The sequence below is a fragment of the Stigmatopora nigra genome, chromosome 1 (assembly GCF_051989575.1).
Source record: "Stigmatopora nigra isolate UIUO_SnigA chromosome 1, RoL_Snig_1.1, whole genome shotgun sequence".
Classification (NCBI taxonomy): Eukaryota; Metazoa; Chordata; class Actinopteri; order Syngnathiformes; family Syngnathidae; genus Stigmatopora; species Stigmatopora nigra.
Window position 1 is genome coordinate 8,735,012 of NC_135508.1, and position 22,729 is coordinate 8,757,740.

Below are 22,729 nucleotides of genomic sequence, written 5' to 3' on the forward strand. Positions count from 1 at the left end.
CACGTTTCTGTGGCAGAAGAATTCAAAATGACAAGAATGCCAATATAGTGCCCTGTTGCTTTGCGAGATTCCGTCCGGAAATCTCATCTCTATTCATTGAATTCTCGGTGGTCTTGAGAGGAGTGAGGATTGTGTTGCGCTTCAAGCAACGTATTTATTGGTACGCTTCACTTAAAAGCCCTCACAGAGAACTGGATATCAGACTATAGAGTGGATCTATGAGAGTAAAAGACAAAGTCTCCTGATGAAACTGTATCATTTTGTCCTTTTGCTGTATCTCCACCTGACAATTATAGTGAAAATGCAGTAATGTCTAATTGTCAGCTGGGTATGATGACAATTAGGCTTTTGTCGAGTCAATGATGATGACAAAGCATATGTCTGATTATTATTATAATGACCTGATTCGATTCATCTTCTCTTGCAGAAATCTCTTAGACAAAGACACCTTCTCCAAATCTGACCCACGTAAGTTTATCTTTGTTTTACAATTGTTTTACAATGCTAATTTCATTATAGCTTTAGGTCTTTGACAAAATGCCTCACACTCACAAATGAATCTGTTTCAGTTACCTGAGCTTCACTTTAATTTTTGTCGTTAGTGCTGTTTCAGTGTGTTTTTTTTTTTTTTAAATAATATCGTCATATCAATGGAACAGTAAAAAGTATTATGTAATTCAATATTATTGGTCACTCTCGACGATGTTTCAGTATTTCTTTACCAGGACTGGCATATCATATGAACAGAAGGATATTACATATACTACTGTAATAATTATTGTGGTCATTTTCTCTGTTATTAGTAATGCATTGTGGACTTAGATTAGTAGTTGATACTCAGCAAAGACCAAATATACTTGAAGCATAGTTGAAAACTATTCTAAACTCAATTAAAATTGAACCAGAACTTTTTCAAAACCCAAGCAAAATCTGTTATCAATTGAAATTTGGTATATACCTGATCTGGTGTCCTTTATAAATTAACCTCGATCTAAAAAAAGACAGTCTGATCGTGATTACCATGTATTTGAGACTCCGGCCATACCCACTCAAAGCCATTTGAAATGTAGCCAAAATACAATCTGGCTCACTTGAAACACAGTTTGAACATGCAAAAAACTGATTTAAATATTCTCTTAACTCATTTGGCACACGTAAAAGGCTGTGACAGCGTTTCTTTGGATTCTTGTAATAAGATGAAGGCCCGTCTACATAAAAATAGAAGGACGTTTGGAAGCTTTGGGGAACATCTAGCCATCAACCTACTTTGTATTCGACTGCGTTTCGTTTAACCTTCCTCTACTTTATTTGAAGTCTTAAAATTAAACAGGAGCAATCCCACCGTGAAGAAAATCTGTTCTGATTGCAAGCCGTTAGTTGTGGACACAGGTGGCCTTGATGCTAGTTCGCTCACTGGCTTCACACCACTTTGATGCATTACAACATCATACGGTGTGCCACTTGATTGGGTGTGGCAGAGTAATGAATAAAAAGTCTACAAGAAACCCAAATACGTGAGCTTGGCGGAGATGCAAGATTCATTTTCATGTTGCTGGTCGATAATCTGTCAAATGAAATAATGTTCAAATGACAAAACCCAACATTTTTTTCTGCAAAAACACTTTCTTGTCTTCCTCCCACTGAATGAAAAAGCAAATGAAAATGACATTACTCAAAAGATGTTTTTCTCTAGGCAATAAGCAAATTGTTGTGTCAACCTCATCGTTCTGAGCGTCAGAATGTTTATATATTTTGGTTTCTTCATTCTCCACAGTGGTGGTGTTGTACACACAGGGAGTGGAGTGCAAACAATGGCGAGAGGTAAGACCCCAAATCAACCCCCCCCCCCCCCCCCCCAGCTCAACCCACGAGTCCCCTCTATATGACATATACGACTGCCAGCTCTGTGTTTGTATGTGTTGACTGTACAATACTAATCACTTTGTAAACATTCCAGAGTGTGCCTTAGCATAATAATCTCTCCTCACCCCCCACCCACGTCTCCCTACACCCCCAGGCAATTGACCACCAGGTACCAATAAGAACCTGTAGTTAAATTGAAACAGCAACATCTCAAATTGAATGAAAGGCCGATTAACGATACAGGTCCTTGTTCATCCCTTGGGAAGCATGTTATGCTAGTGGTTAACATATAACGATTAAGGTCCTTGTTCATCCTTTAGGAAACACATTATACTAGTAGTTAGTATACGTGCTTCTGAGTCCTGATGAGACTTGTAGCCAATTTACTGGAGGGCCTTTTCAAGTGAACAAACTCTTTGTATTTCAGTTCATCTGTTTGGGATGTTTGACAATAAAAGAAATGAGCAGAGATTGTAGATTTATCAATTAGCTGATCTAGATGATGGAAAAAATGAGGGATTCTTGTGTAAATTTGTTTTTTTTAATTGTATTTTTGACAATAAGAAAATCTGTTAAATACATTTGGAAAAATATGTCCAACTTTTGCATGTTACAGACTTTTTTTGAATGCTTGGACATTTGATGGATCAAAGTTTGACACTTTTTCTTCTTAAATTCCAGTTGTAACATAAATCCATTCATTTGGAACAAATAACAAAGTTTCAGTAAGTCCTTTAGACTTGAAAAAAATCAAATAGTAAATCAACATGTAGAAAAATATAATACTAAATTAAATTAAGTTCAAAGTATTTTAATGAATAAATAGGGAAAAATCACTCGTATTCTAATTGTTAGAAAATATTTCACATTATATACATATGTCAACATCACAGGTGCTAATAATGTTGAGAGGCTGCATTTGATTATTTGAACTCTGTTACCTAGACCAGCCAATCTCAGGTTCAAATAACAATCAAACATATAGTACAGGGGTGGCCAACCAGTCAGAGACCAAGAGCCACATTTTTTACCGTGTTACCGCAAAGAGCCACATCACACAGATTTATTGTAAATGTCACACACCAGAATAGTAATGACATAAATTGACTCCTACAGTACTAACAGCACAGGCCAGTCATTATCAACAATGAACATTGTGTGCACTGTCTCACACAGACAAACTCTCAGTTCAACCAAGTCCACAAACAAAAATATAATAATTTACAATAGCGTTTTTCTTTTACTATGCATGTTACTTAGTGGGACTTCTGTCATAAAATCAGAGCCTATTTTTGCGCAACATTCGCTCCTTGTGAGCTGTCATTTATTATGAATGGCTTTTAACTAGCGCGCCCACCACGTGGGTGTACACCTCGCTCTCCTATTGGCTGCTCCCGGCTGAGCACTCTCGCCTTGGTCTGCCTCGCAGGGGGTGTGGCTTTTTCAGCCGACGCTCGATCTTTGGGATACTTTTTGTGTGCGCGACGCCGTTCATTGTCGCTTCTGGTTCACGGGAGCTCTCCCACTCTGTTAAAAACGTTTACTCAAATGACCTTGCTCCTACTGGGAAACTTTGAGGTGTTTTCATCCCAAGCACATGCGCATTTGACGAAAATACCGTATTGAACTCAAGCGAAGCGCACACGCAAATAAAACACAAATACAAACTTTGATATGGACGTAAGAGCCGCATGAAACCGGGCAAAGAGCCGCATGCGGCTCGCGAGCCGCGGGTTGGCCACCCCTGATATAGTAGTTTATATTTTCTTATATCTATATACGTATGGAGAAAGCATACAAATTTCAAGGATCCTAGAATTGAAAAAGAAATGTAGATGTTTTAACCACTTGTTCATGATGACATTTCTCCACCTGAAGCTCAACACATTTGGGCCTGCTGTTACAACTCAAGTCAGACTGTGAGCAATTGATAAAGCTAAGTGGGCCGTGAAATGTTTTTTGTTTTTGTTTTTTTGGGGCGGGCAGGCTTTATGGGTGTGTTTGGATTCCCTTTGGCTTAAATCCAAGCCACAATCCAATTATTCCTCTGTACGGCACATTCTCCAGTAGGCTGACATGCTTGTGGACGTATTCTGAAGCGCTCTGACTGCCTATTTTTTCCAATCTCTTTTAACAGTACGTAATGTGTTGCTTTTACATTTGAAAGCAACCACTGCAACCCAATATCATTGCAAAATTGCATTATTTAACAACAAAAGCTCAATGAAAGGATATGATGAGTTATAGAGAGCAATGCATAGGTTTCTTGGCTCACTTTACCTATCATATATCCAACCTTTCTATCCCAATGCACAAAAGTAATTAAGTTCTTTTCGGAAGTTATTTACAGACTTACGTTGTATCAAATCTGCAGCTCTGAATACAAAGCTGATATACTAACAAATGCTATGCTATTAATCTATTGAAGGAAAAAATAGATTGATGCACAAGTGTGTTTTACACACCACATCCAAAAGAACATGTACTTTTTAATTGTTTTGAATGTCAGTACACATCCCTGGGATAGTTAGATGAACAAAACAAACATATTCCTACGTAATAGTGTTTAGAATAATAGAATTTAGTGCAATCACTTGGTATACAGTATTTAGCCTCCATCAGACAGCATCTATTACTTGCCTGTTATGAAAAAAGCAGACTACTTCTTGACTTATCTGAAGGGTAAACAAATTGTGTGCAGCAGAACGTGTTATTTCCTGTGCTCAATCTGCTGTGATTGTCTGTTTCCTCCTCGTTGTTGATGAAGCCTACAGATCAGCAGTGGGCCATTGCTAGTCGTGAAACCACACGTTTATATATCTTCTTGTCCTAAAGGATGGAGTAGAAGTTACATTAGTGTCAAACTTGGCAACATCCCAGGTGCCGTGGCAACAGCAGCATCTAATGTGTAGTTCCACTGCCACTGAATCTTGTACTGAAGTATTCCCGGCAACAGCGGTGTCAAGGCGTGATTAATTAAATTAGTGTTGTTGTAGCTTATGAAGTGTCTTCTTTTTGCCATTCTTACTTTCTGGGGCGCAATTAGGAAATCATTAAGTGTCGCTACTCCAATTCCAGTTGATGAATTCACACTTGGACGGGTCGGTTAAAATATTTATGTTGTTCTATTCAGTAAGCAAAATGCTAGATTCAAGTATACAGTCAACATTAAACTAAAGAATTGTATGCAAAACATAAATGCACTGCTTCCACCAGTCTAAATACATAAAGCATACTTTAAATACTGCATGAAGGTGAAAATGTACTTTTGTATGCTGCACCAAAACTCCAGTTTAAATTGACTTTTCATGCCAGAATTTGAATAATGCATTTTTTAATCATTATGGAATTACAGTGAGAAAAATGTTTATCACTAAAATTACTTATTTTGATTATTTTTGTGTGTGTTGTGTTATATTGTATTGTGATATTGCAGTTCTGAGGGTAATTTGCCATCTCTCTCTATGTTATGATACAGTTTGGAAGAACGGAGGTCATAGACAACACGCTGAACCCGGATTTTGTCAGGAAATACATTCTGGACTACTTCTTTGAGGAGAAGCAGAACTTGCGCTTTAACGTGTAAGTCGTCCACCATCATGAGCTCCTCTGAGGACACGTTAGTTCAGTTTTTGTTTAAACATTAGCGGTCAATATTTTTACCTGCCCGTTCTGCTTCTCATGATGTTAAATATACCCCTGTGTCCTCATTCACTCTCCCTCTAACCTGACTCGCATTTCCTCTTAGTTTTGCTTCTCTCCTGAGGAATTATTCATTGGCACTCTGTCTCAATAGACAGCTATGCGGGTGATACATATTTCATATCAACTTTTATCCTTAATCTCTCCCGCTGTCAAAGCTAAGCAAGTCTTAAAGTTGCCAAGATCCCATGTAAAGGCTCTTTCCTTTGCACGCACCACACAAGGACAGATAGCACACGTACACACATGCACATTTTCATTCATTCATTCATCTTCCATGCCGCCCGTCCTCAGAAGGGTTGTGGGGGTGCTGGAGCCTAACTTGGCTGCCTTTGGGCGAAAGGCAGGCTACACCATAGAGCAGTTGTCAGTCAGTCACAGGGCACACAGAGAGAGAAACAACCATTCGCACTCCCAATTATATTGCCACTAGCGGGAATTGAGCCCACGCTTGCCCGCACCAAAGTCAGGCGAATGAACCACTACACCAACAGATTTTACAATTCATTTACTAATGTTGGTTAGATTTTATTTTATTTTTTGTGCAAACTATAAATGAAAGGCGTTCAATCCATCTCGACCCTCCCAGTCCAAATGGATTGGACATCTATCACGGTCACCAGTGATTATTTAATGAAAGAACCTCAAAACCATTGGAACAGAAGGAAAGTTCTTGATCAGTGTTGGATATGTTAATATATCAAATTTACTGTGTGGTCAATGGAATGATAGTTCATATTTAGAACAACTCTGGTAGTAAATCTTTCACAGTTAATGGCAGCCAATGGCTTAATTTCCTGTACAACCCTGAGATGGCCAAAGCCAGCCATCTCTGGGAGTAGAAGTCCCATTGGTAAGGTCAGCGGGGTGAACCTTCATTTTGAGAACCTCGAGAATCAAACGAGAGCTGTCGGACAATGGGTTAAACATTCCTCCTGAAACTCAGAGATATGTTACGGAGAGTGCCTCCTTTGCTTCACCAGGTCCCTGTTAGACTGCGGGATCTCCTGGGAGATTTTTTTTTTTCGTTTAAAGAATTCATTTGCATGATATCGTGATGGAAGTGTGGCTTTAGACAGCAGGGAGTCTCTCCCTTCACAATTAGAGAGACTCATTTACATCTCTCTTTTGTCATAGGAAAAGAAGGAAAGAGACAAGACCTTCTGGAGTTTAATTACTTTTTCATTGACTGGCAGAGACATTTGACTTAAAATCTTGTTTATTTTGTCTTTCTTTCTTAGACGATTCTAATTTTTCGTTATCATTTAAACAGTTCCCTTGAGCATTATATTCATGTAAATTTCCAGGTCAAACATGACCTTTTTTCAACCAAAATTAATCAAAATGTTGAGACTCTCAAAACTATTCTTAGAATAAATGCTTGTTTTTATGCAACAGTAATAGCAATGTTCAAAATAGAAACATAAACAATCTGCACAAGTTGCCATAACACATGTACCAGTTTTTTTGCTAGTTTTTTTAACAGTAAATCGCAAAATAATTGAAGAGCAAAGAAATAACTATATCAACTGACTAGAGAAGGAACTCTTATCCTTAGGAGTTGCTTGAACAAACAGCTCTTGAACTATAAACCATTTTTTTACAGCTGGAAAAACAAGTTTAAATGTTCTTGAAATTTTTAACTTGGTTGTTTTATTGCATTCTTAATGGGTGGGCCAGTAAAGTGCACACAAAGTTCTTGGTATCACCTACAAAACATTGTTGAGTAGTGTGGCACGTGCTTTTGCACTTTATCAGTTCTGTTGGTGCGAAACAGAGCACTTAACACACTCAAGTGCTTTCTTTGTGATTTCAGGTTTGATATTGATTCGAAAAGTCCCGATCTGGCCAAGCATGTAAGTAAAGTGCTTTATTGGTGGAGATGGCTTTAAATTGCACGTTGGAGACCCTCAATGTGATTCAATCGTGTCTCGTTTCGCACATGCTTGTCTCAAACCTTTTGGGTGTCTGCAAATCAAAGTAAATCCTGCAAAAGCATTTACACACAAAAAGTCTCCTTCAAATTTTGGACATTGAGACAAATCTATTTTTTTTCTAAACATCACCACAATGAAAGTGAAATGATTTTTTTTTAATTTTCAATGTGGGATTAAATCTCAATCAAATTAACGATGGATGAATCACAATTTTTTGGGAGTGCAAAAATATTGGGCCATGTGAACACTCATAAATGCAGCTGCTTTTTGTAACATAGATTTCACCAAACACAGTTGTTCATTCCTGCGGATGGTCTGCCAGGTCTATACTACAACTGTCTTTGCTTTCTGCTGCATTTTCTTTTCTATTTTGTTTTCAACCGATAAAATGCATACTTTATCGAATGCATTTTATTTGACTGACAAGCTATTGCTCATTATTCCACTTCTTTTCTTGAAAACAACTATTGGGCTTTGAAGTATTTGTCTGGATTTATATTGCCCTACATAGTTGAAAAATTCATTTTACCAGTGTTTTTTTCCCCAGTAGTCACGTCAATAAATTCAATATTTATGTACAAACTCTTGCAATTCCTTCACTTTTCATTTAATTTGGATGTGACTCCTCCACACAAATCAAAGGTGAAAGTCGGCAGTTTATGCTTGTTTCATTTCAAATCAGTGTGACAATATTTCATCAGTTTTTTCCAATATCTAAATATCTGTGCACCTGACTCTATTTCAGACAATGACACAATATATATATTAAACTACATAAATAATTCCAACACCAAGTTGACACTTTAGCCAATGGCCAAAACATACTAATCAAACATATATTTGGAGCACACAAATGCACGCACACAGAACACATGCAAGTTCTCCACATTAATTTGAAAAGAGAAAAGAAGCTCCAAGCAGCTTTGCTGAAACATTTACCATCATTGGCTTTCCAATTTCATTCAATAGGAAAAACTATTCAACAATTGTCCACCACTTAGCCTCATTAGCCGGACAACATAAAGACCAATCGATCTTCCTATCCACCGACCTACTATTTAACCTCCATACTAAAGGAACCCACCTTTTCACCCGCCACCCACATAATCACCACATCTAACATTCATTTCCATTGACAACAGTAGACCTCCATTCCGTTTCAGCTATGAGGAGTGGCTGTCAAAATGGATTGGACGTCAATCACTGTGAATAAGACACCTATTTCCCTTTGCCATTACCTTTCTCCCTAATGCATATTTCTGGAGAATAACTTGAGTTTTGCATATGACCAAACAGTCCAAGACTGCTGTTTAATTTTCTATTGGGTATTGATATGCATGTACATATATGTGCCATGGAGGCAGATGGCTACTAAAGCCTTTGCCTTGACAATTGCTCCGCATGCTCCTTGTCATTTGCTCACTTTTCCCATTGCACCCTGACAGCAAAGCTCCCAACATTATGCCGACCCAACCTTTCCCAGTTCAACCTTTTTGCTCTCCGTTGTGCTTGATAATGATTTGAGTGGCTTGTGCCTTCTGTTCCATGATATGCTCTCTTGTGTCGCTGCTACTGCTGCCCGGTCTCTCTTTCTCTCTTTCTTTCTTTCTCTCTTCCTCATCCTCCTCTTCCTCCTTCTTCACTTGGGAAAAAGCCGACCGACTTTAACGTACGTGTCTGCCTCAGATGTCCTCTCAATTCTGACAGTACAATGCCTTTAACGATGCTCAACTCCTTCTCTTTGTTACTCCCGCCTGAATATGCTGCCCAACCCTTGACCCCACCCATCCGGCGGCCTCTCTCCATGGCACTTACTGTGCCCCTCATGGCAGGACTTTCTGGGACAAGTTCACTGCACATTGGGGGAGATTGTGGGATCTCCTGCGAGTCGTCTCGAGAAGTCGCTCAGGTGAGTTTGCTGTCATCAAACCTTTTTCAACCAAGCAGTACATTTCTTGAGTTTATGGTCAATGCCTTTAAACACATTGTGTTGCTCCAACCAATGCCAAAGCTCCAATCTTTCAAAATGAAGTCCCCAAATTGTTTTAAAACCCTTTCAGTACCAGACATCGGCCTGTCACCCCTTAATCTAAATCCCCGATTTCCCCATCACAATAAACTTGTTTAAAACCTATTACATACTTTGATCAAGGAGTGAATAGCAACATAAATTCTTCATGACAAACTTATTGTGGGTAAATTAGTTTACTACAATTAGTCGTATTATACTATTTCTTAAAAAATATTAATTATAACTAAAAATGAATGACAACAGCAGTCCGATCCATTGGATCATGGAGGAGCTGACAGTGAATGATCCCTTCCAGGCCCTCCCAATTCCAATGTATTGGACGTATTTTGCCGTCAATGGCACTAAAACAGGATCATTCCTCCCTGTTCATATGGATTGTGGACCAATTACTGTCAATGGCTGCCAATAAACTAAATTGTACTGGCAGTCATAGCAGCCCACAGAGGAGAAAAAGATAACTGGGTTGGTGAATGAGAAGCTTTTCAGAAAACTGTTCAGTTTAACAACAGTAGCTCAGATCCCATTTAAACATGCAGTGCTCTTCCATGCTTATACGCCATTTTGAAATATTAGACCATGTGCTTGCAAACAGAGCGGCTAATTGAACATGACCGATGGCTGCCAAAAAGAAATGACTGTCATTATCAACCCAATGTAGTAAAAGGAAACCACTGTGAGCCACATACTGCTATGCTGCTTGATCGTTACACCCCCCTCTGTTAAAACTCAGTTTAGGGTTTCAATTGAGATTTAAAATTAGCTGCTTGCCATCAAATGATGGTGTCAAACTAAGGTAAATTTTTCAGAGTAAGGTTTTAAGGAAACTGACTATTTATAGGTGCGATTGCCTTGACTTGTCAGCACTGATTACCTTCATAAATCAGTTGTGACAATGTTTGCTGGTAACGTATCTCAACTTGTAGAAAACAAATTGTTGGATGAATTGATGACAGACAGAGATTTACACTCGGTTCATCTGTACGCAATTTCCGTTCTCCCTACAACAAAAAAACTGTTTACTGGTGCTATCTCTAGTTCTGATGTAAGTGCTCTCTGGGGACGATAAGAGGCTGACAGGCAACACATCTCAGTCTGTGAACACACACATCATTGCATTCTGTTACTAGAATGATGCAATATTCCACTTAAAGATCCTTTAGATGTTGACCTGATAAATCAAGTGGGTCATAGGATAATCGGCCATTTGTGAAAAAGGGAATTTCAATATTTGTTCATTGACAGTAGCTGAGATTCATTTTTCCTTTTCATGTATTCTGGTGTTCTAAATCCGTCATCCAAGAAATGTAATGTAATGTGCTTTTTAAAGAGCCATCCCCAAAGCACATTTCAGCAATGACCTGCTTTCCTAGGTATTCTTCCCCCATTTTACACACCCTCTCATCTCTTGTCACTTTCTGGAGCATTGCATTTCAGCAATGGTATCTACAAATACCTGTGCTGTAATGTAAGATAGTATTCATATTAGTATGTACTTCTATAAGTATTCCAAAATGAGTTTACCGTATTTTCGCACCCTCAATGAATGACATTTTTTCTACATATAAGGCGCACTGTATTATAAGGCGCAGTGTTTATTTTGGAGAAAATTTAAGACTTTGAAGTGCGCCTTATAGTCGTGAAAATACGATCATTGCTATTGACTTCCAGGTATGAAGCACTCACTACACAGTCACCTCTAGAGCCAGCCATTGTTGATGTCTTGGATTGTTTTGTATAAAATCTTGCAGTGGGGGAGGAGCTATATGATGGAAGATTTTGTAAACTAAGATGGCATCTGCATATTTAACAGTATTGTTTCAGTTCAGGCATTTGTGTTTTTTTAATAACCGACAGTGGTGGTTTTTCGTTTTTGGTTTTCTGTTTTTTTCATATATAAGGCGCACAGTCTATTTTGGAGAAAATTTAAGACTTTTAAGTCCGCCTTATAGTCGTGAAAATACGGTAGTAATCAAAATAGCAGGTAACAGATCAAATGACTGTAAGAGGATAGAAAAGTAGTGGTATTCAATAATTTGGCGTGCATGGTTTTCGCTCACGGTTGAGAAAGCTTGAAGGCAAAATGAATGATTGTACCATTGAATTGCGTCGCCCAATGGTTGGAATGTTGTGTCTAGCCTAAGGCAAGTTGTTGCATATGTTATGATCCATGATAATGGAGTTCATTATACAGATGGCATTAACCTTTTACTGCAAATTACATACGCACGTTGGAACATATTAGTGCCTCCGAGAATAACATGTATTCACATGAAACCATTTCAATGCCTTTTTTTGAGGTTATTACCATTCGGAGTTGGTTCAAAATTCATTTTCTCCCAGAACATTTAATGCAAATGCAATTTGGTCATAAAGGCAGGACACACAAGATGAAAAATTGTTTGTGTTGTACACACTGTCACTTGTGCGCCAATAGTGACAAACTCTCACCGCCTCTGCACGAACAGACGTTCGATTTGACAGTCATGATCATTAATCTACTTGTATTCATTGCACAAAATGAAGTGAAGATCGTGATCTGCAATCTTTTTGAAGTACTGCAGGAAGGTCAAGGTAACCTTGCGTAGTGTGACATGAATCCCCTTATTCGACAGGCTGACACTAAGGTGAAGATAAAAGCTGAATGATACCTCTAAATAAAGAAATTGTCTAATATCAAAGAAAAAGAAGCATGTCTTTCAAAATGTAGGAAGTGTGCTTGCTGTAGGGAATTGAAATCGTGTCATGCCGTCCTCAGAAAACGGCTCGTCAGCACTGCGAATCAAACACAGCAGAGTGAAAAATTAATGTTAACTCCTTATGAATATCTATATAAGAAAAAATCATTAAATGTAGTCCTGTCTTAATTCAAAAAAGTAGTAGTAGTTTGCTTAAAGTAATACCGCACGGATAATGATGCTTACGTCTTTTTTTAAATGACGATAATATAAATATTTGGAGAATGTAGAGCAGAAAGCAAGTGAACCCTGTAAAACACAGTAACTGATTGAAGCTCTTTTATTAGCAACAACTTCACCGAGTATATTCTTTCATTCCAGATGTGAGACAATCCCCAGAATGAGCAGCTCTCCTGAGGTTATTCCGCATTAAAACTCACATACATAACTATTCAGAGAATTTGCTCAACATTTTGATGAAGCACAGTGTCTTATTCTATTTGGGTCATGTCTCCCATTCTTTTAGTGCAGTTGCAGTTTAGTATAAGGGCTGTGCTCAGCCATTTTCATAGTTCTTCAAAGATCTTCTATCAGATTTAGGTCTGGGCTCTGACTGGGTCGCTCATGGGCATTCACAGTGGGAAAAGAGATTAGTGATTTAATCCCCGTCTCATGTCTCTTGGCAATGTTGTGGTCTTCTCTTGGGGTGGGATATTCCCTGAACGTTTATTGTGGCACCAAGCCTGGTTTACTCCCCACTGTCCAACATCTGCTGCTCTTGGATTTAATGCTATCACTCTTGGTCATATTTGTTCATCACCTGAGCCTTTGCAATGAAAACATTCTGTTAGGTGACAACTTTCAAAGTTATTATGTCCTAAATTGGAATTATAACCAATGCAGCACAATTCTGTTCATTTAAAAGGAATTCATTTACTTTGCTATGTTTGGATACGAATAGATGGCCTACTCAGCAACTGTGAAATTGAACAAAAAAGACTTTACAAGTATTTAGTATTTTCTGGCTGTTGCGACTTACTACAGTCTGAAAAATATGGCAATAATCCAGTAATAACCCACACTCTGGATTTCTAAACCAGTGTCATACGTGGCCAGCTTGTCCGAAAAACCCCATTCACTAACATTTTGAGCTGACTCGAATAAGATTGCGGCTAGGATTCTCATTTGAGAAGGATTTTATAATATAATCAGCTCTTTTGTTTATGCGGGTGAGAGATAAAATAATATGATGGTAGTTTCACACACAGTAAATCGAAATGGGTTGAGTTTTATGGGTTTTACAGATTAGCATTTGTTAGGACACAGCCACATTTGTTTGTGCATCCATTTATAGTGTTTCTTACTACTGTATGCTCATGTAGAGTAAACTGTGGGTAAACTAAAGCATAAGGTTGTTTTAAATTCCCGATTTGCATTTTTTTTTAGTTTGACAGTAAAATTTTCTGTATCCAGAATCTGCACTTCATATTTTATTGTTTTTGTTCAAGCATCTGATGCAGATGTATTCTTAATTCGAATAAGATGTTACAATGTCAATGAACCCAATTTGATTCTGATCTTCCAATTTGCTGTTCATTGAAAAGAGAGTTAAGCTCAGTGTGCCCAAACCATGCTCTTATCTCAATTTGACCTCGAGTCAAGAATAAAATAAGATGAACAAGCAATTGAATCCTTAAAACCTATTACTACATTCGATTATGATACATCTCAAGGCAGCAGTGCCTATACTGTAGTGGTTTTCTGTGGCTTGTCTACACCTCTTACAATCTTTATAGGCACTATCCTATTACTCAATCGCTTTTCGCAGTTGAAAGTGTGATAAGTGCTTGATCTCACTCTTGCTTGTTGTCCACACTCTAGAATCTGCTTCACCTAATTGAGGCAAGCAGCCAACAGAGAAAGGACAACCAAACTAGAATGTAAATCATCTCAAACAGGTCATTTAGTGCTAAAATATAACCGGAAGGTTAAACCACTCCATTGAAACAATATATATGTCATTTTAGTACTTGTATGATTAGTAAATGCATCAGGTTTATGTGTATTATTTGAATTGAAGACCGCACCCTGCACCAGCTGCTGTATTTAAAAAAAAAAAATCATCTCATGCACTCTCACACTCTGGCTGTTGAGCAGACAAGCCTCCCCCCTGCCCCTAGCTAGCGTGACACATTGCAGCATTGTTAAATATCAAGAGCATCCCTCATCTTAATGATCTCGCGTGAGCAGCATCAACAATTGCTTCCTTTCCTCTCCATCTTTTGGACTTTTATTTTAACTCTGACCACATTTCGGATCAGGAATGTCACCATTGACAAGCATGAAGCCATCCAAAAATGACAAGATTAGCAAGTTACATGAGTGATTTTGTCTTGAGAGGGAAACATTCAGCCATACTTTTCCGTGACAATGCTCATAAATACATAAGTGTTTGTATTGTACTTGAACAACTTCAATGAAAATCATCTCATAAACTTCATATTAAGAGCAAAAATAAGATGAACACTGTGCATTTTGGGTCCGTTCATTTTTTTGTGAAGAGGCTATTCTGATTCTATTGAACAGATGTCAACTTGCACTACATTTTTCGAATAATTGCTAACCGCGACCATCAACAGTCATACAATGCATCATCAAAATTCAGTGTGTGTTCGTAGGGGGAAGAAATAAAACAAAAAGGAACAATAGCACAATTTGTTGTAACTCACAGATGCACTATGAGCAGCTTTGGGTTTATTATGGCATTCCATGATATTACACCTCATAAAAACATACATACCCTGAAATACAGCATCATCAATGCTATTCATTAGCTGTCATTTTAGAAAAAAATAGAGCTATGTGGTTGTTATTAGTTCACAACATGATATTTTGGTTCTCTATGAATTTACTTTGATCCTTAATTCTACATCAAAGTAGCAAAAAAAAATAAGTGGGAAGGCCTTTTTTGTGGGCGCCAAACTTTCGTCTGTTGTACATTTAGTTGAATCTCATATCATAACCTAAAATCTGACAAAGTTCATATCTTGACAACCCTTTCATGAAATGTAGTCTGTCTCATTGTGCCCTGCGATTGGCTAGCCACCAAATCACGGTGTCCCCCGCTTGGTGGCCAAAGTTGGCTGGGATAGGCTCCAGCAACCCTGGTGATCCTTGTGAGGATAAGCTAGTGGTACGGAAAATGAATGAATGTTAATAGAGTGTAGTCCCGCATAATGGCAGGAAATGACGCATGGGTGGACATTAAAAAACAATACTGTAGTACCACACTCAGTAGTACGCAAGCTCAGAGGGTAAGACTGCGTGTCATAAAATATGATTGAGCTCAAGTGCCGAACAAAGTGCAGCAGCTTCATAAGCGCTTGCCTGCACTACCTGCAACGGCTTGTACTTGTGAAGCATCTCAAGTGCAGGAAGCTCTACATTTCACATCATTTCATCACCAAAGGGTTTCAGGGGTGTTTCCATCACCCGCTGAAATTTCACTGAAGACACAACGACGAGAAAAAGAAACGAATAGGTAAAACCAGTGTCTATATTTACTGTATGACATCTTCCTATCACAGAATCTAGAGTCTATGTTTTACTTCATTTGAATTAAAAGCATTTTAATATGCTTTAGGGGTGGAGATGGACTTCTCGGGTCGATCAAGTAGATTTTGGTGGTCCACGCCAAGGTTGTGTTTCTGGGCTTTGGAAAGATTTCATTAAAAATTGGAATTCAAATGGGACTGGATAAAATGCGGTTCTATAAGTCTTTTGCTACAAGTCAGGTTTTAGCGTTTAACAGTAGTTAAACACACACAAACTACCTCAAGGAAACAGAATGGTACTTTGCTTGGTTTACTTGTAATGATGCAATTAGCTCAGATAAGAAAATACTAAAGACAACAAGAAAAATAAAATACAAAATAATCATTTACTTTGGTAAAATAGGTAAGCCCTAAACAGGTCATTGGAAATTGACATGGTCGTTTGCGCACCCGACCCACAGCTATTTCTATTCATAAAAAGTTACTCCTGCATCATGTCAGCCTTTAACACTCACAAAAAAATCCTTTTGATGCTGACTCCTCATCACAAACGTGGTGACAGCTCGCTTATTATGGCTTGCCTTCAGTAGTGAAATGTTTACTGGCACTTTGGAGATTTTCATCAAATGGCGACTGGTGTGGAAACATCAATAATTCAAGGGCGCTTAATTCACCTTGAAAAGGATCCCTGTTGATCTTGAAGAAGCAACAAGAGAGTGCCTGCCCTCGACGCTTCATTTGCATTCTTGCTTCATTAAAGTCAGCCGTATGTAAGATTTGTAGTATTAGAGCTGCTTAGCCCCTCATTACAATGTCAAACACAGGATCCTAATCATGTCATATTCATGATTAGATGAATCCTGGTCATGTCACACAATGTCACACTTTCAAAATGGATGGCTTTGGGGTGTGTAAAAAAATAAATAATCAAATGTTCCTCTACACTACAAATGCCTCAAGGTCACCATTTTTGATTACCGTATTTTCAAGACTATAAGGCGCACTTAAAAGTCTTAAATTGTCTCCAAAATAGACAGTGCGCCTTATAATCCAGTGCGCCTTATATATGGTAAAAACTAAAACCGAAAAACCACCACTGTCGGGGATTTAAAAAACACAAACGCCTGAACTGAAACAATACTGTTAAATATGCAGATGCCATCTTAGTTTACAAAATCTTCCATCATATAGCTCCTCCCCCACTGCAAGATTTTATCCAAAGCATCAACAATGGCTGGCTCTAGAGGTGACTGTGTAGTGAGTGCTTCATCCTTGGAAATCAATAGCAATTACCGTATTTTCACGACTATAAGGCGCATTTAAAAGTCTTAAATTTTCTCCAAAATAGACGTGCGCCTTATAATACAGTGCACCTTATAATAGACGGCGCCTTACAAGTGGAAAAAATGTCATTCGTTGAGGGTGCGCCTTGTAATTCGGTGCGCCTTATAGTCGTGAAAATACGGTATATCAGAGACAGCACTTCTTATTTCTTCTTGTGTTAGGAAATAGATTTTTTTTATTGGACTCCTGCTGCCCCGCATACCAAATGAAGACGAGCACCGTAGACTATAGCCTTAATTGCACCATCTTTGAAAAAAAACACCAGGATAGGCTTGGAGAAACATTGAAATATGAGTTCCTTTTTGGAGCAATTGATATCTTGATGTGTTTTTGGAGTAATAGGATTGCAAAGCCACCATGGCCGCTCTGGTGTTTTAATAAGTCTTCATGCTCTGAAGAGATTTTATTAGGCATACAGGAGGGATCATAAGGGTTCATGTGTTTTGCCAATTTTCCACTAGATTGCGTCAAGATGAGTTACGTCAATGTAGATGCAGCTGCTGCGCTGAAGCCAAATCATGCGCTCATTAGAGCTGTCACACAATCTCGAACGTATCTTCTTGTTGCAAATTTACCTGACAAATGCGTGCATGGGAAGGAGTTACGCTACTTTTAGATCGCCTTTGTTTTCTTTACTTAACGGCACCGGTATGCCATGACATATAGCCTGGAGAATTTAATTATGTGTGTTTTCTTTGTTTCTGCAGTGGAATACCAGGGAAGAAATGTGGGACCATTATCTTGTCGGCTGAGGAGTTGGGTAACTGCAGAGTAAGTTTCAGTTTAGAACATTAACCCTTTTGGCTTTTAAAGAGAATAATAAAAAGAAAAACTTTTACCATTTAAAATATAATTCCTTATGGTGCTGTTACGCCCTATTTGGAAATGGTTTCTGTTATAAACTAGATTGGCTATATGATGGTGATTGGAAATAAATCACATAAAGTGCTGCTTTGAAAAAAGACTTAATGTTCACAACTACTTTGCGCTGGTCTTTGCTATAAAATTGTTTATGGTGCCGCATGCGTTTACTCTACATATGAATGTTTAATGATAAAAAGGCTAGCAAGAATCAAATGATTGGATATCCTCGTGGATATACAAAGTCTAGCTGCAATTTCTGTTAAAAAGAAGTCCCATTCAAATGTTCATTTATGTTTAATGGTTTTTTTTAATTGTGTTTTACAACCTCTCAACCCATGTATTTACTTTTCACACTTAACAATTTCCAATTTTTTTTTACTTCTGCAAAACATGTTCTGCTCACATTTGCAGTTTTTTTGCACCATGCCACAGGTACACAATTTTTTTTTGTCATCCTTGGATCTATATTTGTTATTTTTTTTGCAAAAGAGCTAATAAATTAGTCTCCTGACTATTGATACTTCTAAATTAGGAGTTACTAATTAAATTGTTGCTTTCATCACAGCTTTTAGTAGCACATTAGTGCTTTTCTTCAAGTTTGATTGTTTAAGTGATTTTATTATGTCTTAAATGTTGTTCCACTATCAGGGTTGAAAAGGTTTAAATCTTCATATTTAGAGAGAAAGGAAAAATATGTAGTCATTGTCAATTTTTCAAACAATAGTAAGTTTGATTTTAGAACTCTTAACTTTGGATGTTATATATATATTTGAGTTCGAGAGCCTTGGTTTGAACAAATGATATTGAAAAGTATTTTTAATATGGGACATACTGGCTTTCAATAGCTTTGCATTGGTGTTGTTTTAGGGTGTGTAAACAGGATATGTGATGGATTTATCTTGAGATGTTCCTGAAGAGGGTACGTGTGGTTTTTCTGGAAACATTTAGAAAAGGCTATCCAGATTATTTCAAGATTTTGCCCAGGTGATTTAATAAAATTCTTCTTCAATCTCCCGGGGTTAGTTAATTTATCCACTTAGCCACATTTTCCAGAATGTCTACCGGAGGCAGCAACTAGATAGGTAATTGACTTGGCACTTCGGTAATATTTCCTGTTTCAGTGCTCACTATTTAAGACCTACTTCCTTCCTGGAACTCTGCTATGAGTTCTGGAGGAACCAAATGCGAATTCAGTAGGATGACGCATATTACTTACAACACACAATCATTTTTTGTTTTCATTTCATCATTCAGGGTAAATATTTACAAAACTTAAAGTTTTCCCAATTGTTTGGTTTGACAAGACGACCCCTTTTAAGCAGTTTCCGTATCAGCGGACATCGGGAGACATTTTAAAAACTATTTACTAATATAAATAATAATACTATATATAAATAATAACATTATATATAAATAATAATATATATATAAATAATAATACTATATATAAATAATAATACCATATATAAATAATAATACTATATATAAATAATAATACTATATATAAATAATAATACTAAAATAATACTATTTACTAAACACTATTTATTTGATCTAAGATGGGATGCATATGTACAAGTGCATATACAATTAAATATGACTAGGAAAAACTGCACGGAGGATATTAAATTGAGTTGAATTTTGAAAACACTTCAAGAAATAACTTCATAATATCAACACAAACAAAGGCAATTTAGAAGCAGTTGTATTTTTATTGATACATTAAAAATTCACTTTAACATTATATCTCCTGTAAACTATATTTGGCAATTTAATGTGAACGGGTGGAGAGTAAACTGGACAATTACTGAATGTGAGATGTTTGTTTAACAAGACACAAAAGAAGAGTATAAAAATTGTCAGAATGGCTTCATTTCTTGATCATGACACCAGAGAAAGAAAGGAAAACATTTATTTTGCCACCCAGAGTGTTTCAATCAGGCCCTGACTATTTTGAAATCCCTGCTATGATGATTGCAAACATAAATGTAAGGGTGGAAATAACAGTGTTGTGGTGGAGAGGGTTTAATGAGTGGGATAATATCAGCATTCTCTCTTTCTCACTCTCTCATTAGTAGGTAGGACGATTGGAGGTTTCAACAAAGTTGCTCAATCGTCATTGAACTGATGAAGCACTCCATTAATGCCATCAGCATGTAAAACCATCAAATGTAATTAACACTAGATTACATTATGGCATCATCTGTCTCATTTTCACTCCTCTGGACTGCTATAATAGATCCTGTGTTAACATTTTTTATTTAGCAATATGGCCTTGAAATGAAATTGAATTTTAGATTTTTTTCCCTACTTCTGGTGAGTTCACCTTGTGCCCTGCTAACAAGTTTTCAACTTGAACTGACAAACATGAATTCATGATCAAAGGAATTTGATTAATGTTCATTCTCAGCTTTCAGGTGCATACTGACATTAAAACGGGTTTTCATTGGAGGCTACTCAAATGGAAAAAAGTCTAATTTAAACAAAAAAAAAAATACAAATAGTAATGGAGTCATCTATGTCTTTTTAACAAGACACTCAGACATAAATTCTAGTCGCAGAAACAGATTTGTGCTCATGACTGCAACCTCAGCTTTCAGATTTGTACTCGCATTAAAACAGTTTAAACAGAAACAGCTCTGTTTGTACTCTCATTCAATAAATTCAAACTCTAATTTCCCATTCTAAAATTTTTGTTTTTAAATGTTTTTCCTTGGCTCAAATATTGACTTTTGTTCTTACTCGCCTGTATCAACTGCGAATGAGTCGTCAATCCATTCCATCCAAACAAAATTACTGCACTACAACTTTTGCTGCATGTTTTTAACAAACATTAAATACATTTCTAATGAAAATACATAAATCTGACACCATTCCAGAAGATAATGAAAGCAATGTAGAGAAATAAGATGTGTTTTATGAAGCGCAATAAGCCAAAAGCCATTTCCACACTCATAGTGCCTCAGAGGCTGTTTCTTTCCATGCATCGTATGATATATACATTTTTTTATTTTTTTTTAAACGTTATATGGCCACTCAAATATCATTTATACCGAGTATTGTGTAATTGCGATTTACTGTAACTAGACTTTTGGACTTCTCATATGATGTCATTGACCTGTTCACCACTCAGTCTCATTAATGGAGGAGATCTAATTGCGTGACCAACATCTGATAGAAAGAGCGTTTTAAGGCCATGTTCATTGTCTTTATAATGGCTGCCTACATTGAAATAGTGCCCAAATGAGTGTAATTATGATAATGCCAGCCTTTCCAATGTATTATTATCTATACTCATACTTATCCTGTGCACTGTGTACTCCTCCACACACAGAGATGTTCTGATCTATTCTCCTGCTACTTTGATCAACAATGTAATTCCCCTTTAATAGGTCTCAGCCTGTGTTTTAATGTATTAGCTTCTTGGTATAATGATAGGGATGGCAACAATAAAAAAGTAAAGTATCATAACTTGTTATTAATGGCTGAAAAATTAGTAATACATTGCAACAACTCTGATTTATGGGTATTTTATTTAGAATATATTGAAAACAGTGTTGTTAGTGTTGAAACAGCACTTGCAGTGCATTACCTGGATGATCATTTTTAGCTGGTCTATGGAATTTTGCATTTTTTCATTAACTCTTTAATCTAACGGGATATTGCATAAGGCGGCCTGAGAATGCGAGTGGTTAGCGCATTGGCAACACATCTCTGGGGTCCTGGGTTCAAATCCAGGCCATATTCATCTGCGGATTGGCTCCAGCACCCCCCACGACCCTAATGAGGATAAAGTGGTTAAGAAAATGAGATCAGATAAGACATTGCCTAAAGGAAAGCTACACTCTGCGACTATTTCAAATTCTTATGTTTTTGCTTATACGTAAAAGCAAATATCAATAATTAAAATGGGGAAAACCAGCTGTCAGTAATCTTGTAATTCAAGTCACTCACATCGCAAAGCTACGTTGCATATATCACGCACAGAGATTTTTTTTTTTTTAAATTGAGCACCACATCCTCGTCCAGAGTCAATCGAAAAGACTGTTTTGGTTTGGTCATTTTGAATAAATTGGACAACTCTTGCCAGCCGTGGCAGCCGATGAGCTGTATTAAAAATGTACTGTAATGAACTCCTTTTTTTATTTTCTCTTGAAGGACTACGCCAGCATGCAGTTCTGCGCCAACAAGCTGGACAAGAAAGACTTCTTTGGCAAGTCGGACCCCTTCATGGTTTTCTACAGGAGCAATGAGGATGGCACGTAAGTTTGTCTCCTGTTTTTGAGCCTAGATACCATACAGATAAGTCAGAGTTGGGAATAGACTCATGTACGGATGTTTCCTCACCAGATTCACCATCTGCCACAAGACCGAAGTGATGAAGAACACGCTCAACCCGGTGTGGCAGCCCTTTTCCATTCCCGTGCGGGCGCTCTGCAACGGAGACTATGACAGGTAAGTCCAAACAGACTCGCGTTTTATCAATTTATGCCACAAAAAGCCGCTATGGGTCGACAGGCCGAGTATACAAATATTATTCCTCATCATCAAAGTCAAATGGAATGGTACACTGATTATTTCCACAATTGGAAGATGGAAAAATAAGGGCAACGTCGCTAAATTATTTGTCAACATCACAGAGTTGGTGTGTGTGTTTTGGTGTGTGTTTTGGTGTATGCGGCGCCTGTGTGTGTGTGTAAGCCTGGTGGTTTTAAGTAGTGGTCAAGCCTTACCTTCTTTCGCACGCTGAGTGTCACA

General features: G+C 37.6%; 1 protein-coding gene across 2 annotated transcripts in view; it reads left to right on the forward strand.

Annotated features, from left to right (window-relative positions):
- cpne5a (copine Va) overlaps positions 1 to 22,729 on the forward strand; it is a 55,682-nt gene that overhangs the window by 10,099 nt on the left and 22,854 nt on the right. The window contains exons 2-10 of one of the 2 annotated variants that reach the window (XM_077715461.1): positions 428 to 468; positions 1,775 to 1,821; positions 5,342 to 5,445; positions 7,382 to 7,421; positions 9,157 to 9,171; positions 9,335 to 9,411; positions 17,815 to 17,878; positions 22,130 to 22,233; positions 22,322 to 22,426. In XM_077715461.1, coding sequence (XP_077571587.1) covers positions 428 to 468; positions 1,775 to 1,821; positions 5,342 to 5,445; positions 7,382 to 7,421; positions 9,157 to 9,171; positions 9,335 to 9,411; positions 17,815 to 17,878; positions 22,130 to 22,233; positions 22,322 to 22,426 — 597 coding nt within the window. The remainder of the gene's footprint in view (positions 1 to 427; positions 469 to 1,774; positions 1,822 to 5,341; positions 5,446 to 7,381; positions 7,422 to 9,156; positions 9,172 to 9,334; positions 9,412 to 17,814; positions 17,879 to 22,129; positions 22,234 to 22,321; positions 22,427 to 22,729) is intronic. The other variant, XM_077715469.1, reaches the window with a different exon arrangement.